Consider the following 20,126-nt stretch of genomic DNA (forward strand, 5'->3'; position numbering starts at 1 on the left):
TCCGTCGCCTTTCACTACAAAGTCACTGTTTAATTTTCACCGTCACCTTTCACTACAAAGTCACTGTTGAATTTTCACCGTCACTTTTCACTACAAAATCACTGTTGAATTTTCTAACAGTTTGAGGAAAACCAGTGATCAGGAGTTTCCAACTCATTTAACACAACTCGGTATCATGATTATATTAAAGCCTCGGTATCATGATTATATTAAAGCCTCGGTATCATGATTATATTAAAGCCTAGTAAGTTTCAAAGATATCATTAAAAAAATGTAGGGTCTCAGGACAAAAATTAAACACTGAAATAAACAAAGGGCAGTAACTTTTGCAAATAGAGTTGAATCAAAATGCTTCTCGAGGAAACACAACTATATATCATGGTAATAATTAAAGCTAATAAAGTTAAAAAGATATTGGTTGAAAAATGTAGGATATCTCTGGACAAAAAAATTAAATGCCAACATAAAAAAGGGTAATAACTTTTGCAAAAACAATCAAATCAAAATGCTGTTCTGGGAAACACAAGTATATATTATGGTTGTAAATTCAACCAAGTTTCAAAGAAATCAGTTAGTAAATGCAGGAGATCTCAAGAGAAACAAAAGTTTATGCCGAATGGACGACGCCATACCATAATGGTTCCGTCAAATTTGATATACATGTATAAATAACAACTGGAACATTATAGAGATTAAAAGTTTATTCTGTACCAATGTAATCAATACATTAACAGTAAAATACATAACCAAGCATATCTCACCACAGCAGAAATGATAGTGGAGTCTGTTGCGATTCTGATGGATATAGTCAGATGATACAGGATGTCATTTAAGTCAGTGGTCGCTAAAGTCAGGTTTCACTGTATATTAATAAAACTTCATTACTCATCAAAATTTAATATGTCTACTATCTACAAAAGGAAATGGAATATTTTGTGTAATGATTTTATCAATATTTTGCAATTTCATGTCTTGTGTAGACTTTCAATTGTTAAAATATCACATTTATTTTTGAATTTCATGTACACAAAACATTCATTGCACATACAGCATAAAAAGTTTTTTTTTTCACATTTAAGTCAGTCTTGTAATGTTTCGCATCTCCTAAGAATGTTAACATAAGTTCTCACAATTCCCTCCATATTGTAAGATGTCATAATGATTGTGGCATGGCATGTTTTTATGTTTTGTTTTGGACAAATTGATAGGCACAGCTTTTTTGAGCGACAGAAACATGGCCTACTGAAATTGTGGATAAAGGCACAGACTTCCAATTTCCATTAGACAGCTCTACAAGTAACCGTACATTGATATGAGATGCTATCAGAGTAACACAGGTATGACATTAGACAGGTGTCCAGCAATTAGGGACAGGTATGATGTCGGTGACCAGGACCCATGCTGTAATAGAGTTATTTCTGGATAACTATGTTGTAGAGGATGATGGCTGTTGGTTTTCATTTCCCTGAAGTTCAAGTAAAATATCTGTCATCTCTGTTTCTGGGCAGGTAAATAATGCTTGGAACAACTTCAGCTGATCTCTGCAATAACAAAACAACACGTCACTCCAAACACTTCATCAAAAATATAAAAGATGATGTTATATGGAGATTCTCCACACTGTATCCTACAGTTTATATTGAGATTCCCCACACTGTATCCTTAAGTTTATATGGAGATTCTCCACACTGTATCCTAAAGTTTATATGGAGATTCCCCATACTGTATCCTAAAGTTTATATGGAGATTCTCCACACTGTATCCTACAGTTTATATTGAGATTCCCCAGGCTGTATCCTTAAGTTTATATGGAGATTCCCCACACTGTACCCTAAAGGTTATATGGAGATTTCCCACACTGTACCCTAAAGGTTATATGGAGATTCTCCACACTGTATCCTAAAGTTTATATTGAGATTCCCCATACAGTATCCTAAAGTTTATATGGAGATTCCCCACGCTGTATCCTAAAGTTTATATGGAGATTCCCCACACTATATCCTAGAGTTTATATGGAGATTCCCCACACTGTATCATAAGGTTTATATGGAGATTCCCCACACTGTACCCTAAAGTTTATATGGAGATTCTCCACACTGTACCCTAAAGTTTATATGGAGATTCCCCATACTGTATCCTAAAGTTTATATGGAGATTCCCCACACTGTATCCTAAAGTTTATATGGAGATTCCCAACACTGTACCCTAAAGTTTATATGGTGATTCTCCACACTGTACCCTAAAGTTTATATGGAGATTCCCCACAATGTATCCTAAAGTTTATATTGAGATTCCCAACACTGTACCCTAAAGTTTATATGGTGATTCTCCACACTGTACCCTAAAGTTTATATGGAGATTCCCCACAATGTATCCTAAAGTTTATATGGAGATTCTCCACACTGTATCCTAAAGTTTATATTGAGATTCCCCACACTGTATCCTAGAGTTTATATGGAGATTCCCACACTATATCCTAGAGTTTATATGGAGATTCCCCACACTGTATCATAAGGTTTATATGGAGATTCCCCACACTGTACCCTAAAGTTTCTATTGAGATTCCCCACACTGTACCCTAAAGTTTATATGGAGATTCCCCACACTGTACCCTAAAGTTTATATTGAGATTCCCTATGCTGTATCCTAAAGTTTATATGGTGATTCCCCATACTGTATCCTAGAGTTTATATGGAGATTCCCCACACTGTATCCTAGAGTTTATATGGAGATTCCCCACACTGCACCCTAAAGTTTATATGGAGATTCCCCACACTGTACCCTAAAGTTTATATGGAGATTCCCCACACTGTACCCTAAAGTTTATATGGAGATTCCCCACACTGTATCCTAGAGTTTATATTGAGATTCCCCACACTGTACCCTAAAGTTTATATGGAGATTCCCCACACTGTATCATAAAGTTTATATGGAGATTCCCCACACTGTATCCTAAAGTTTATATGGAGCTTCCCCACGCTGTATCCTAAAGTTTATATGGAGATTCCCCACACTGTATCATAAAGTTTATATGGAGATTCCCCACACTGTATCCTAAAGTTTATATGGAGATTCCCCACACTGTATCCTAAAGTTTATATTGAGATTCCCCACACTGTACCCTAAAGTTTATATGGAGATTCCCCACACTGTATCCTAAAGTTTATATGGAGATTCCCCACACTGTATCCTAAAGTTTATATTGAGATTCCCCATACTGTATCCTAGAGTTTATATGGAGATTCCCACACTATATCCTAAAGTTTATATGGAGATTCCCCACACTGTATCATAAGGTTTATATGGAGATTCCCCACACTGTACCCTAAAGTTTATATGGAGATTCCCCACACTGTATCCTAAAGTTTATATGGAGATTCCCCACACTGTATCCTAAAGTTTATATGGAGATTCCCCACACTGTATCCTAAAGTTTATATTGAGATTCCCCACACTGTATCCTAAAGTTTATATGGAGATTCCCCACACTGTACCCTAAAGTTTATATGGAGATTCCCCACACTGTATCCTAAAGTTTATATTGAGATTCCCCACAATGTATCCTAAAGTTTATATGGAGATTCCCCACACTGTATCCTAAAGATTATATTGAGATTCCCCACACTGTATGCTAATGTTTATATGGAGATTCCCCATACTGTATCCTAAAGTTTATACAGATATTCCCCACGCTGTATCATAAGGTTTATATTGAGATTCCCCACGCTGTAATAAATTTGATTAAGATTTTTAAACCAATAATATTTTGTAAAAAGAAAGTATGCAAAGATTCTTTCTTATATTTCGTATATGAATCAGAATACTTTAGAAAAATATTTTTTTATTTCACCTCCTTTCCATAATTTTGGTTTCTAGGTCATGTGACTGATATGCTGCCTGCCTGATGATGTTGTGTGGGATACCAGCCAGTCTGGCAACGTTAAGCCCATAACTCCGTCCAGCCACACCTGTGACTAACTGGTACAGGAAGGTGATGGATTCCGGCGTGGAAGTATCACTTACTGTCTGTTCAGTTTCTGTTACAGTCTCTACAACAAAAGACGTGTTAAATTGCCCGGTTTAAAATCTTAGGAACCGGGATATCCATGGCTAAAGGTATAATGGAAGTCAATTATAAAATACATTTTGCAAAACACGTACAACATATCTGAACATTTCTTCTTGGGGCAAAAATGATCTTACTCATCATTCAAAATCCTAACACTATGTTAGACTATACACCTGAACAATGCATCAACAGCATCATAGATATCATTAAGCGTCTTCATCATGAAAGATCTATTGTTTATTATTAAGAAAGTTTTACAACATTTTAATTTTTTCCCGATGCAAATGAGATTGCTGCTAAGCAGTCACAAGTGTGTCATAGGACCAATACTTTGTGTATCTGTAAGGTAATCTGAAAATCAACACTGAATCTTATAAATCAATTCCTATATACATATTGATTTATAGTTTTTCTTGGAAGTCTGTAGTCTGTGGAATCATTCTACAATGAAGTTTTAGTAAAGATCACAACCATACTGTTTCAATTTGAAAACACAATTCTGAACGACTAGCTTTCCTGGATCCAAGATAGTAAACTTAAACATTGGATGTTCTGGAGGCTGTGTACCATCTACACACACATCTGCTTTTTACAACCTGATAAAATAATGTAATTTAAAACAACATGTACAGTAGGAGAAACCTACTACACCGATTCTCACATACTTGACAAGGTGATCCCCTACTACACCTATTCCCACATACTTGACAAGGTGATCCTCTACTACACCGATTCTCACATACTTGACAAGGTGATCCCCTACTACACCTATTCCCACATACTTGACAAGGTGATCCTCTACTACACCGATTCTCACATACTTGACAGGGTGATCCCCTACTACACCTATTCTCACATACTTGACAGGGTGATCCCCTACTACACCTATTCTCACATACATCACTGGGTGATCCCCTACTACACCTACTCTCACATACTTGACAGGGTGATCCCCTACTACACCTATTCTCACATACTTGAAAGGGTGATCCCCCTACTACACCTATTCTCACATACTTGACAGGGTGATCCCCTACTACACCTATTCTCACATACTTGACAGGGTGATCCCCTACTACACCTATTCTCACATACTTGACAGGGTGATCCCCTACTACACCTACTCTCACATACTTGACAGGGTGATCCCCTACTACACCGATTCTCACATACTTGACAGGGTGATCCCTACTACACCTATTCTCACATACTTGACAGGGTGATCCCCTACTACACTTATTCTCACATACTTGACAGGGTGATCCCCTACTACACCGATTCTCACATACTTGACAGGGTGATCCCCTACTACACTTATTCTCACATACTTGACAGGGTGATCCCCTACTACACTTATTCTCACATACTTGACAGGGTGATCCCCTACTACACTTATTCTCACATACTTGACAGGGTGATCCCCTACTACACCTATTCTCACATACTTGACAGGGTGATCCCCTACTACATCTATTCTCACATACTTGACAGGGTGATCCCCTACTACACTTATTCTCACATACTTGACAGGGTGATCCCCTACTACATCTATTCTCACATACTTGACAAGGTGATCCCCTACTACACCTATTCTCACATACTTGACAAGGTGATCACCTACTACACCTATTCTCACATACTTCACAGGGTGATCCCCTACTACATCTATTCTCACATACTTGACAGGGTGATCCCCTACTACACCTATTCTCACATACTTGACAAGGTGATCCCCTACTTCACCTATTCTCACATACTTGACAGGGTGATCCCCTACTACACCTATTCTCACATACTTGACAAGGTGATCCCCCTACTACACCTATTCTCACATACATCACAGGGTGATCCCCTACTACACTTATTCTCACATACTTGACAAGGTGATCCCCCTACTACACCTATTCTCACATACATCACAGGGTGATCCCCTACTACACCTATTCTCACATACTTCACAAGGTGATCCTCTACTACACCTATTCTCACATACATCACAGGGTGATCCCCTACTACACCTATTCTCACATACTTCACAAGGTGATCCCCCTACTACACCTATTCTCACATACTTGACAGGGTGATCCCCTACTACACCTATTCTCACATACTTGACAGGGTGATCCCCTACTACACCTATTCTCACATACTTGACAGGGTGATCCCCTACTACACCTATTCTCACATACTTGACAAGGTGATCCCCTACTACACTTATTCTCACATACTTGACAGGGTGATCCTCTACTACACCTATACTCACATACTTGACTGGGTGATCCCCTACTACACCTATTCTCACATACTTGACTGGGTGATCCCCTACTACACCTATTCTCACATACTTGACAGGGTGATCCCCTACTACACCTATTCTCACATACTTGACAGGGTGATCCCCTACTACACTTATTCTCACATACTTGACAGGGTGATCCCCTACTTCACCTATTCTCACATACTTGACAAGGTGATCCTCTACTACACTTATTCTCACATACTTGACAGGGTGATCCTGTGGTTTCTAGGGATGAAATCAACTGATAGGGAAAGACAACTGGCACATGACACTATATGATGCCACTCACAATAGTGTAACCAACTCATCAATTGATGACATCATCAATTACGATGCACATTTTTATGGGACATTGACGATGGTGTGACGAAAAAGATTCAAAACTTCTTACAATTTGTTACAGTACAGTATGTGCGAAAAATAATCCTACATTAGCCTTTTCTGGGCAGACCTCGTACTGACCAGCCAAGTCTTACAGTCTGGTTTAGATATCAAGGACACAGGGAACACGCTCATATAAAATTTTACTGATCAATTTCAGTCATACTAACAAATGATATATTTACCTTCACTATCATTCAAAAAGAAAGACATGTGGAAGTTTTGGACTATCCCCAGAAACTGGTGGTCCAGCTCTGATAGCATTGGGTAATGGGTCACAAACAGACATAGGCATTTCACCTGTAAATAAATCAAAATAGTACTACAGACATCAACACGAGTACCAAAGGGTGGAACAATGTAGGTCTGTCTGATACAGAGGTGGTACCACAGGGTGGAACAATGTAGGTCTGTCTGATACAGAGGTGGTACCACAGGGTGGAACAATGTAGGTCTGATACAGAGGTGGTACCATGGGGTGGAACAATGTAGGTCTGTCTGATACAGAGGTGGTACCAAAGGGTGGAACAATGTAGGTCTGATACAGAGGTGGTACCACAGGGTGGAACAATGTAGGTCTGATACAGAGGTGGTACCACAGGGTGGAACAATGTAGGTCTGATACAGAGGTGGTACCACAGGTTGGAACAATGTAGGTCTGTCTGATACAGAGGTGGTACCATGGGGTGGAACAATGTAGGTCTGTCTGATACAGAGGTGGTACCACAGGGTGGAACAATGTGGTGGAACAATGTAGGTCTGTCTGATACAGAGGTGGTACCACAGGGTGGAACAATGTAGGTCTGTCTGATACAGAGGTGGTACTATGGGGTGGAACAATGTAGGTCCGTCTGATACAGAGGTGGTACCACGGGGTGGAACAATGTAGGTCTGTCTGATACAGAGGTGGTACCAAAGGGTGGAACAATGTAGGTCTGTCTGATACAGAGGTGGTACCACAGGGTGGAACAATGTAGGTCTGTCTGATACAGAGGTGGTACCACAGGGTGGAACAATGTAGGTCTGTCTGATACAGAGGTGGTACCACAGGGTGGAACAATGTAGGTCTGTCTGATACAGAGGTGGTACCACAGGGTGGAACAATGTAGGTCTGTCTGATACAGAGGTGGTACCACGGGGTGGAACAACGTAGGTCTGTCTGATACAGAGGTGGTACCACAGGGTGGAACAATGTAGGTCTGTCTGATACAGAGGTGGTACCACAGGGTGGAACAATGTGGTGGAACAATGTAGGTCTGTCTGATACAGAGGTGGTACCACAGGGTGGAACAATGTAGGTCTGTCTGATACAGAGGTGGTACTATGGGGTGGAACAATGTAGGTCCGTCTGATACAGAGGTGGTACCACGGGGTGGAACAATGTAGGTCTGTCTGATACAGAGGTGGTACCATGGGGTGGAACAATGTAGGTCTGTCTGATACAGAGGTGGTACCATGGGGTGGAACAATGTAGGTCTGTCTGATACAGAGGTGGTACCACAGGGTGGAACAATGTAGGTCTGATACAGAGGTGGTACCACAGGGTGGAACAATGTAGGTCTGTCTGATACAGAGGTGGTACCATGGGGTGGAACAATGTAGGTCTGATACAAAGGTGGTACCACAGGGTGAAACAGCGTAGGTTCGTCCTCCCACTCGTAAAAATATTGATATTCTGTCATACGGCATGTAATATCCAATCTAAATTTTAACAATGACTTACCTTTTCAATAAAGTAATCCAGGGTAGCGTGTGCGATGGCTGTTCCGTCATGAGTGCTTGTTCCTCTGCCTAACTCATCCAATATGACAAGGGATTTGTTGGTGGCATTTGCTATGATATCTGATGTTTCCTGTAATTCCACCATAAAGGTACTTCGTCTGCTGTAGATTTCATCTGAGGCTCCCATTCTATATAAATCATAATTTAATTATATCTTGGTGAATTTACCATCCATTTCAATGGAAACAGGGGCAATAGAAAACTGGGTCCAAGGGTAATTTTTGCATCCTCAGGCAGCAAAAGAAAACAATGAACAAAACTGCCCACTGGACTAATCTTATTTTGTTAAGACATGATGACAACCTTCTTGGAATGCTATGTAGCAATGAATGACTAAGATTTAAAATCCATGACGTTAATAAAGTTGGCCGACTTGTTTTTGGCCGACTTGTTTTGGCCGACTTGTTTTTGGCCGACTTGTTTTTGGCCAAAAGTGTTGATCCCATTACCTTGTATAAACAGCATCTAAGATGCCCAGTCTCGCTGATTCAGCAGGAACATAGGATCCAATCTGGGCCATTATCGTAATCAAGGCTACCTGCTTAATGTAGGAGCTTTTTCCTCCCATGTTTGGACCAGTGATTATCATTACTCTATCTGATCCTCTCTACAAAAACAGAAGCAAATTCAGGCAACAATACAGCACAATTATTACCCTATTTTTCTTGCAAAGTAAATCCCATCCAACACATGTCAACAACTGCCAGATAACTTAAATGGCAAGAGCACCTATTTAAATAACGGATGGCCAAGGTTTTATTTCCAGTCTTGTCATGACATTTTTCAGGGATCACTCTAGATATTTTTCGCTACCATTTATGGGTAGTATCTTCTCAGGAATTTGTTTCATTTTCCCCCTCAGACTTATGTTAAATTCACTGAAATATTGTACTTTCCCTCATTTTTATGGCAATAATATCCCAAAATCCTCCAGATTTGCTTTTTCTATTAATCATTTGCTGTTTTCACACAGAAAATGTGTCTTTAAGGTAAAAAATTAAAACTTTGTGATTTTTCAAATCTCCTCTTTGCCTGACTGATTTTCCTCTTTTGTCCAAAAAGGGTAGTTTCCATAGATCCTTGATTAATACCTGTTTTTCCATCATCACAAAATGTTTATAATACTTTCAGAATTTATCTCCAACATCAAAAAGTTTATTCTAATGTTCTTAGATTGATAGGAAATTCAACATATATTACACTCAATGTGAGATTACTTACAGACAATCTGGTGTTGTTTGGGACATATTGCTCGTTCTCCCCAATTAACTGTTGAATAATTGGGTGCCGGCCATTTTCAATCTGGATACAGAATTCATCATCAGCCACAATTTCAGGTCTGAAAAACATTTTAGGAGAAAGGATAGTGTACCTTTCATTTAGAAATAATGTCATCAAACACAAGGATGACGGGTATCATGTTACACTTCAATACAATATACCTGATTTCTCAGAAAAAAACCACCTCAATACCAAATTAGAAATCATTTGAATTTATAAATACAATCATTATGACTTTTTAATAGATAAAGAACTTTATATTACAATACAATACTATGGTGAAGCCCCCTGTCCCATAAATAAAAATATTTTAGGGGACTCACAAGCTATCTAAGGACTTGTACACCAGCTTTTAATTTTGTTTATTACCCAACCTTACCAAGAGGTTGGTTGGTCTGGTGGCAAAGTGTTGCCTTTCACCTAGACAGTCCGGGTCGATTCACCTATCTGACAATGTGGGTTTTCTCAGAGTAATCAAGTTTCTTCCCACAATTAAACCCCTTGCATGCTTCCATCCAAGCCAACAAAAATGATCAATATAAGTTGGTATAACTTGTTTCACAGTTGTTGTAAAATAAATATTTTACATTTTTACTGAGAGGTTCATGAGATATTGTGTTTATAGGCTGTTTGCATTTGATGGACAGGTAGATCCAGACAATTGGTTTGTTTTATGCCAACATGATTCCCCTATAATTAGTATGTGTGTTCCCTGACAATAGTCAGTATTCAACAGCAAGGAAATCACTACAGTATGTACTGGTAGTGGTAACCATGGTAATCGGTATAGCCAATATAAAACAGCTATTTGAGAACTTACCTGCAGTAGTCATGGTGTTTAGCCATAGCTGCCAGTGAAAATAAACAGTCCAAAGTAGCCAGATGTTGAACAGCCTTTCTGTAGTTCTGATAATTTTCTCCAAATGAGCTGTCAATATAGAAATAACTGATTAGTAGATGGTTTTATTACTTGAATGTTTACTCATGATCATTCATTCTAACCCTTCAATGATAAAAATATACATAATTCTACAGTAGTGGTATCTGCTAATTATGTTTAGCCCATCAGCATTCATTGGATGGTTCTGCTAATTACGTTTAGTCTATCAGCATTCATTGGATGGTTCTGCTAATTACGTTTAGCCCATCAGCATTCATTAGATGGTGGTCTGTTTAAATCACCCTTCATCCATGTTCATCCTCCTTTAGGCAAGGGGCTGCAATACTCAGTGCCCGCTATGTAATTAACCTTATAGGTATAGATCAAAGGTGAATGGTTTGACGATCCCTGTCTGTGTCCGTTTGTATTTCTCGGGAAGCTAAGAAACGGGCTGGTCTGTACTGTCATGGTCGCATGCTAGCGCACGATATCTTATTCTAATTGATCTGAATGGCATGTTACACACCTCTTGTATGTTGTCCAGCATAGTAGTCACCAACTACTACAAGGATACCTTGCCTCAAAATGACCCTAGCTGTTTGTTATGTGTAAACCTTTATTGTTTTCTTGGTTGCCATGTAATCACAAAATTAAATACAATAAATATTGTATGTTTTATTGTTAGATTATTGTTGCATTGGCTAACACATAACAATACAATACAAACATCCATCATACCTGAGGAACTCCAGCCAAACCTGGTGACAGTCTAGCTTCAATTGTTCTCGGAGCTGTTGAAGCCTCCGATATGTCTTCGCTATAAACGGTGAGTGGAACCGGCTCACAGCCTTCGTACTGCAATGTATAACATGAATTATATTGTAGTAACTACTGCTCTGTATAACATAATTTGACAAGGGAGATAATCTGCATGACCAACCTTTCATACTAAACCAATAGCCAATGCTGTAGTAACAGTACACAAGTCTTCTACTGCTACAAATTCTGTAATGATAACACAATATATCCCCTACCATAATGTCTAGTAAAGATACAGAATATGTTCACATGTTCGATAACAAACTGTCTAGTCATGATACCGGTGCTTAGTAACAAAATATACAAAGCAATTTCCACAACTTGCCATGATAAAGAAGCTCCATTTTATTATGATTAGTCCATGTAATTTTATTATAATTAGTCCATGTAATTTTATTACAATTAGTCCATGTTGTTTTATTACAATTAGTCCATGTAATTTTATTATAATTAGTCCATGTAATTTTATTATAATTTAGTCCATGTAATTTTATTATACTTAGTCCATGTAATTTTATTATAGTTTAGTCCATGTAATTTTATTATAGTTTAGTCCATGTAATTTTATTATAATTTAGTCCATGTAATTTTAATATAATTAGTCCATGTAATTTTAATATAATTTAGTCCAAGTAATTTTATTACAATTAGTCCACGTTTTTTTATCATAACTAGTCCATGTAATTTGATTAAAATTACCTGCTGATTTTAATCCAATCCTGTGGCACCAAGTTGACAGAGTTGTTTTTCACTTCAATCAAAAACTAAAGTAAAAAGAAAATGCAGAAAGTATCACCAAATACACTGGTATATTTTGACTCTATACAAATACTGCATTTTTCAATTATTTTTTTTCTTCATAAGAACAGTGGAGATTTTCCAGAGGTATCATCTACTGATCACTGGTTGAGAGCTATAGTGAATTCTTATTGCCTACCTCTATTCCCATGACTGTGATGTACTCGAGTGCTGGCAGACGTAGAATCAAACGGACGTCACGTCTGTGGGCCTGGATCTCCTTCATCACGTCCTGTATGGACTGTTTTCCTCTCTACTATTATCGGAAATTTACTTTCATCCATAAATATCTCAGTTTTGTCATTGTCTCTGAATAATGAAAAACAGAACTAGTTGACATCAAGGCTTTCCTACCTAATAACAAGAGGTTTGATAGGCTCGTATCGCTCACCTACAACGATGTGAACTAACCTAACTCACAGATGTATATCAATTCTTCAAAATTTTCAAGCAAAATTGTACAAGTAACTCAATGTGTTCTGTATATCTAACAGGATCTTCTCTATGGGGGAAAAAAGTCAGCAACATTTACTTATCAAGCTAGATACCCTACAGCATATCTGTTTGTTGACACAGAGGTAGATTAAATATTTGATAAGTAAATGTACAGCTGATTATCGCATGTTTGAATTTTCTTCTGGATGAAGTATCCAGAAACCATTCCATATTGTACCCTCAAATGATTCCATCTGGGCCAACATGAATGATTAATATATCAACTTTTTATTATATTTCGCAACTGTCATAAAAATAAATTTTAAGGTTAAAAGCTAAATTCTATTACTGTAAACGTGGAAATTTACACGAGAGGGTAATTTATGCTAATTACACAGAGTCCTTTTGTTGGCGAACATTTCCCCCAAGCGTATTATTTTGATATCAATTTGCATAATCTCAAACTACAAACACAGGTGGATCGATCGCGAAAATTACCCCAACGGGTATAGTTTACATATCGAAATCGCGAAATTAACCCCCGCGAAAATAACCAAGTTTACAGTAGCATAGACACTGAGAGACATTTATGATTAAAACAGACATAGGCATTGTATTTTTGCTAGCTAGGTTAATAAGACAGAAAATCTTTTTTTTTTTTTTTTTTTTTAAATTTTGTTTCAAAGTTTATAAGTTTTGTTGTGTAATCACCTGATTGACTTCTCTCTAATGGAGGACACAAATGAATCAATATCCTGTAGAAGGTCTGGAACACTGGTCAGAATTGTTTTCAGAAGGTCAGAGGTTAGCTGTGGACACTGCAATTCAGCCAGTAGCTGGATGTCTTTCTGTAGCTGGCTAAAAGTTTTACACACCGTGTAAAACTCTGCTACACTACACTGGAAAATTATAGGTTTCTTAACTAGATACAAACAATAAACAGAAATGGAGAAGGTTTTATATAAAGATTCCTACTCTTCGTTATGAAGACAATATTTAAACATGGTACTGCATACACTTAATTTAGCCAAATAATTTGTTTTAAGATATTTCAATATTTTCAAAACAAAAAGGATCAAAGTACAATCATTGTTGCTGTTTTGGTGGTATTATGATAGTGGTGGCAGCACTAACAGTGACTGGATCAACATCTGTCGTGTGTTATAATAGTGGTGGCTGTATCAACAGTGACTGGATCAACATCTGTCGTGTGTTATAATAGTGGTGGCTGTATTAACAGTGACTGGATCAACATCTGTCATGTGTTATAATAGTGGTGGCAGTATTAACAGTGACTGGATCAACATCTGTCGTGTGTTATAATAATAGTGGTGACAGTATTAACAGTGACTGGATCAACATCTGTCATGTGTTATAATAGTGGTGGCAGTATTAACAGTGACTGGATCAACATCTGTCCTGTGTTATAATAGTGGTGGCAGTATTAACAGTGACTGGATCAACATGTCGTGTTATAATAGTGGTGGCAGTATTAACAGTGACTGGATCAACATCTGTCGTGTGTTATAATAGTGGTGGCTGTATTGACAATGACTGGATCAACATCTGAAGTGTGTTATAATAGTGGTGACTGTATTAACAGTGACTGGATCAACATCTGTCATGTGTTATAATAGTGGTGGCAGTATTAACAGTGACTGGATCAACATCTGTCATGTGTTATAATAGTGGTGGCAGTATTAACAGTGACTGGATCAACATCTGTCATGTGTTATAATAGGGGTGGCTGTATTAACAGTGACTGGATCAACATCTGTCGTGTGTTATAATAATAGTGGTGGCAGTATTAACAGTGACTGGATCAACATCTGTCATGTGTTATAATAGTGGTGGCTGTATTAACAGTGACTGGATCAACATCTGTCGTGTGTTATAATAGTGGTGGCAGTATTAACAGTGACTGGATCAACATCTGTCATGTGTTATAATAGTGGTGGCTGTATTAACAGTGACTGGATCAACATCTGTCGTGTGTTATAATAGTGGTGGCAGTATTAACAGTGACTGGATCAACATCTGTCATGTGTTATAATAGTGGTGGCTGTATTAACAGTGACTGGATCAACATCTGTCGTGTGTTATAATAGTGGTGGCAGTATTAACAGTGACTGGATCAACATCTGTCGTGTGTTATAATAGTGGTGGCAGTATTAACAGTGACTGGATCAACATCTGTCATGTGTTATAATAGTGGTGGCAGTATTAACAGTGACTGGATCAACATCTGTCATGTGTTATAATAGGGGTGGCTGTATTAACAGTGACTGGATCAACATCTGTCGTGTGTTATAATAATAGTGGTGGCAGTATTAACAGTGACTGGATCAACATCTGTCATGTGTTATAATAGTGGTGGCTGTATTAACAGTGACTGGATCAACATCTGTCGTGTGTTATAATAGTGGTGGCAGTATTAACAGTGACTGGATCAACATCTGTCATGTGTTATAATAGTGGTGGCTGTATTAACAGTGACTGGATCAACATCTGTCGTGTGTTATAATAGTGGTGGCAGTATTAACAGTGACTGGATCAACATCTGTCATGTGTTATAATAGTGGTGGCTGTATTAACAGTGACTGGATCAACATCTGTCGTGTGTTATAATAGTGGTGGCAGTATTAACAGTGACTGGATCAACATCTGTCATGTGTTATAATAGTGGTGGCAGTATTAACAGTGACTGGATCAACATCTGTCGTGTGTTATAATAGTGGTGGCAGTATTAACAGTGACTGGATCAACATCTGTCGTGTGTTATAAATAGTGGTGGCTGTATCAACAGTGACTGGATCAACATCTGTCGTGTTATAATAGTGGTGGCAGTATTAACAGTGACTGGATCAACATCTGTCGTGTGTTATAAATAGTGGTGGCTGTATCAACAGTGACTGGATCAACATCTGTCGTGTTATAATAGTGGTGGCAGTAGTAACAGTGACTGGATCAACATCTGTCTTGTGTTATAATAGTGGTGGCAGTATTAACAGTGACTGGATCAACATCTGTCGTGTGTTATAATAATAGTGGTGGCTGTATCAACAGTGACTGGATCAACATCTGTCGTGTGTTATAATAGTGGTGGCTGTATTAACAGTGACTGGATCAACATCTGTTGTGTGTTATAATAGTGGTGGCAGTATTAACAGTGACTGGATCAACATCTGTCGTGTGTTATAATAGTGGTGGCTGTATTAACAGTGACTGGATCAACATCTGTCGTGTTATAATAGTGGTGGCTGTATTGACAGTGACTGGATCAACATCTGTCGTGTGTTATAATAGTGGTGGCTGTATTAACAGTGACTGGATCAACATCTGTCGTGTTATAATAGTGGTGGCAGTATTAACAGTGACTGGATCAACATCTGTCGTGTGTTATAATAGTGGTGGCTGTATTAACAGTGACTGGATCAACATCTGTCGTGTTATAATAGTGGTGGCAGTAGTAACAGTGACTGGATCAACATCTGTCTTGTGTTATAATAGTGGTGGCAGTATTAACAGTGACTGGATCAACATCTGTCGTGTGTTATAATAATAGTGGTGGCTGTATCAACAGTGACTGGATCAACATCTGTCGTGTGTTATAATAGTGGTGGCTGTATTAACAGTGACTGGATCAACATCTGTTGTGTGTTATAATAGTGGTGGCAGTATTAACAGTGACTGGATCAACATCTGTCGTGTGTTATAATAGTGGTGGCTGTATTAACAGTGACTGGATCAACATCTGTCGTGTTATAATAGTGGTGGCTGTATTGACAGTGACTGGATCAACATCTGTCGTGTGTTATAATAGTGGTGGCTGTATTAACAGTGACTGGATCAACATCTGTCGTGTTATAATAGTGGTGGCTGTATTAACAGTGACTGGATCAACATCTGTCGTGTTATAATAGTGGTGGCAGTATTAACAGTGACTGGATCAACATCTGTCATGTGTTATAATAGTGGTGGCAGTATTAACAGTGACTGAATCAACATATGTCGTGTGTTATAATAGTGGTGGCTGTATTAACAGTGACTGGATCAACATCTGTCGTGTTATAATAGTGGTGGCAGTATTAACAGTGACTGGATCAACATCTGTCGCGTGTTATAATAGTGGTGGCAGTATTAACAGTGACTGGATCAACATCTGTCGTGTGTTATAATAGTGGTGGCAGTATTAACAGTGACAGGATCAACATCTGTCTTGTGTTATAATAGTGGTGGCTGTATTAACAGTGACTGGATCAACATCTGTCGTGTGTTATAATAGTGGTGGCAGTATTAACAGTGACTGGATCAACATCTGTCGTGTGTTATAATAGTGGTGGCTGTATTAACAGTGACTGGATCAACATCTGTCGTGTGTTATAATAGTGGTGGCAGTATTAACAGTGACTGGATCAACATCTGTCGTGTGTTATAATAGTGGTGGCTGTATTAACAGTGACTGGATCAACATCTGTTGTGTTATAATAGTGGTGGCAGTACTAACAGTGACTGGATCAACATCTGTTGTGTTATAATAGTGGTGGCAGTATTAACAGTGACTGGATCAACATATGTCGTGTGTTATAATAGTGGTGGCAGTATTAACAGTGGCTGAATCAACATCTGTTGTGTTATAATAGTGGTGGCTGTATTAAAAAGGTTTTTTAAAATATCCTTTAATAAAGCTTACTTTTTTGTGATAGATTGAAGCAAGTCCTTTTTCCAGATCTGGACTTTTCCCGAGGAGAGCCCGTAGTTTGGACAAAGATTCAGCACATGGTCCATCTATTAGATCCTGCACTGCAGTCTGCCTCTCTTTGATATCCCTAGAAAGATTTTTTTTTATTTCCTCACGATAACAAAATGTCTTTAGTGATATTGCCATATATTTCTCATTGTAATTTCCCATTTAAAAAGATACTTAAGACAGGTATTCATTTCAACAGTGAACCAATAACTTATAAAGATCTTTCTCTAACAAGAGGTCCAAGGGGCCTGCATTATTAGCACTTTTCTGAATCAAACTTAATGAACTTCTCCATATGGACTCACCATACAGATAGCAGGGGTCTACTCAGCCAGGTTCGTAGCATTCGACTTCCAAACCTGGACACTGTTTGGTTCATAACCCAGAACAGTGACCCTCGTTCACGGCTATTTGTCTGGTTCTGGAAGATTTCCAGATTCCGTACAGTGTTACCAGGTAGTTGCATAAACTTTGACTTCACAGAAAACTGTGTAAAATTGCTAGAAATGAAAACATGATAAAAATTATGCAGATACATATTTCATTTATATTCTTTAGCTGCATATAATTCAATGAAAGAAATGTACGTAGAAAGATGTTATGTTTGGCTAATTTACTTGATAGAAATTATTTAGTATCCAATTTCATTACCATTTTCTTTTGAAACATTTATATTCAATGCAAAACATCTGTTTAAAAGGCTTGTACAATTTTGACAAACATCAAACATGAGTAATTTACACAAATTAACATTGTAGAGTAATATAGAGAATTTTTTCTTATTCTTAAACTTACATTTTCAGTCAAAACACTATCTTCTAAAATAACATTTTGTAATTTTCACATTTTTTATTTGATGAAATAACATTTTGTAATTTTCACATTTTTATTATTTGAAGGTTTTATTGAACTTACCTGGTTAATGTAAGAATCTTTTCTAGGTTGAAGTCCGACAGATATGATATTGTTCCGGCTAGACAGGAAATGACTGTACGAGGCAGACTTAGGACTTCTTGTAAGCGATTGATTCCTGGATACAAAATTAACTGGTTAAGATTACTTGTTTAAGTAAACTTATCTGGGAGATTGTTCCTGGGTAACTGTAAGGTGAAGATATGAAACATTTCCCTTCCAATTTGAATATATATTCCTAACAAGAAATTCCAGAGAAATCTTGATATCCGCAATCAAAATTAATAATCTTTATTGCTTCAATCTATGTTTCCCTTTCTGTTTCTGGTTATTAAATTATCTCCAGTATAAATGAATTTTGGAGACTTTTCTAAGATTATGCATTGCAAATGGGCCTTCTATAATCTGTATTTGTTCTATGTGGGGTTTGTTTTTCTTTCTTTTCTTGTCTTTTCTTTTAATAACCTGTTTTATTGAGTTGACAAAATATGACAGCACTTTTGTTCTTATTACTTTACCATATACATGTAGGGACAAAGAGGAACCTATTAATAACATTTGGAAAAGATCAACATATTACTTTCTGAGAAATAGTAAATGACAAACTTCATCTGTCAAAATTCAAGATGGGCGCCAGCTACCTGTTAGCTGTTTGTATTTTCAAATCAGTCTTAAAAAATTCAAAAGAACAAAATACACAAAAATATGGATCAAAGGTATTCTATGTAGATGGAATTAAAGAAAGATCCTAGCAGTACTTCATGATTTGTAGCTATACCAAACTTTCAAGTGTCAAAATACAAACTAGATGCCTTTCCACCATATTGCTTTTCTTATCTGTTTTGAAACTGCACATAAACTATCATAGGGACCACGGAGAATCCAATTAAATATCCATGTAAGACTTTCTGAAAAAGATGTGACAGTCACCACCATCTGTTGATGGAGGGCTAAAAATTAACATAAACTTACAGAAGAAATAATTCTTCTACCTGTTTCAGGGTAGTCAATATATTAGTGGAAAATTTTGAATTAATAAAGGAATGTTGATGAACTGGGGCCTGCATATTTACCAGTGTTGTTTCCATACATGTAGAATTTAGAGACAGTTTGGAAAGCTGTGTTATACTCCAACTGTTGACTGTTGATCCTTTCTACTCGCATACGGTCATCAGGGGTGGAGCTGTCAACACACAAAATCTTCAGTAGAATGCATTGAAAAGCAGTCGGACTAGAGAAATACATTGTAGGTAAAACTATCTTTTTAATGATTAAAGTTAACATTAAGTTAAAAAAAATATGTGCCTAATCCTTTTTGTCATTTTCAAAGCAATAAAACTATGTTTAAACCAAGGATTTAATATATAGGCTCTGCCTGATGTCCAATCCTATATTGATATAATTAACATCAGTCAATAAAATATGTTGAAATACTTAATGATTTAATAATGCCTGGATTCTGTTATAAATTAACATTCCACTGACCATTCTCTTTCATCCTTCAGGAAATAGTTTTTTTTTTCTAGAATTCCATAATTTAAGTTAGTTGAATATATATATATCTACTGTGGTATTATTTTTCTGTGCATTGCCAATTATGTGCTTGTGATTACAGTTATCTTCATATGAAAAAGTGACTTCAATACATTTATTTATCTGTTTATATATTGCTATAACTTTTACCACAAAATATGAGGAAAATGAAGTATTTTCAATAAAA

The 20,126-nt window shown here is 37.3% G+C and overlaps 1 protein-coding gene across 1 annotated transcript in view; it reads right to left on the minus strand.

Annotated features, from left to right (window-relative positions):
- Positions 1–686: 686 nt before the first annotated feature.
- The window catches only part of LOC117334614 (DNA mismatch repair protein Msh3-like), a 29,261-nt gene continuing 9,821 nt past the window's right edge, over positions 687–20,126 (minus strand). Inside the window, 16 exon segments of the mRNA XM_033894316.1 lie at positions 687–1,541; positions 3,851–4,049; positions 6,935–7,049; positions 8,473–8,659; positions 8,981–9,138; positions 9,753–9,870; positions 10,633–10,740; positions 11,431–11,547; positions 12,211–12,275; positions 12,449–12,556; positions 12,558–12,618; positions 13,456–13,643; positions 17,438–17,573; positions 17,800–17,994; positions 18,410–18,524; positions 19,480–19,589. Coding sequence (XP_033750207.1) covers positions 1,427–1,541; positions 3,851–4,049; positions 6,935–7,049; positions 8,473–8,659; positions 8,981–9,138; positions 9,753–9,870; positions 10,633–10,740; positions 11,431–11,547; positions 12,211–12,275; positions 12,449–12,556; positions 12,558–12,618; positions 13,456–13,643; positions 17,438–17,573; positions 17,800–17,994; positions 18,410–18,524; positions 19,480–19,589 — 2,095 coding nt within the window. The 3' untranslated portion in view covers positions 687–1,426.

The sequence above is a fragment of the Pecten maximus genome, chromosome 9, assembly GCF_902652985.1.
Source record: "Pecten maximus chromosome 9, xPecMax1.1, whole genome shotgun sequence".
Classification (NCBI taxonomy): Eukaryota; Metazoa; Mollusca; class Bivalvia; order Pectinida; family Pectinidae; genus Pecten; species Pecten maximus.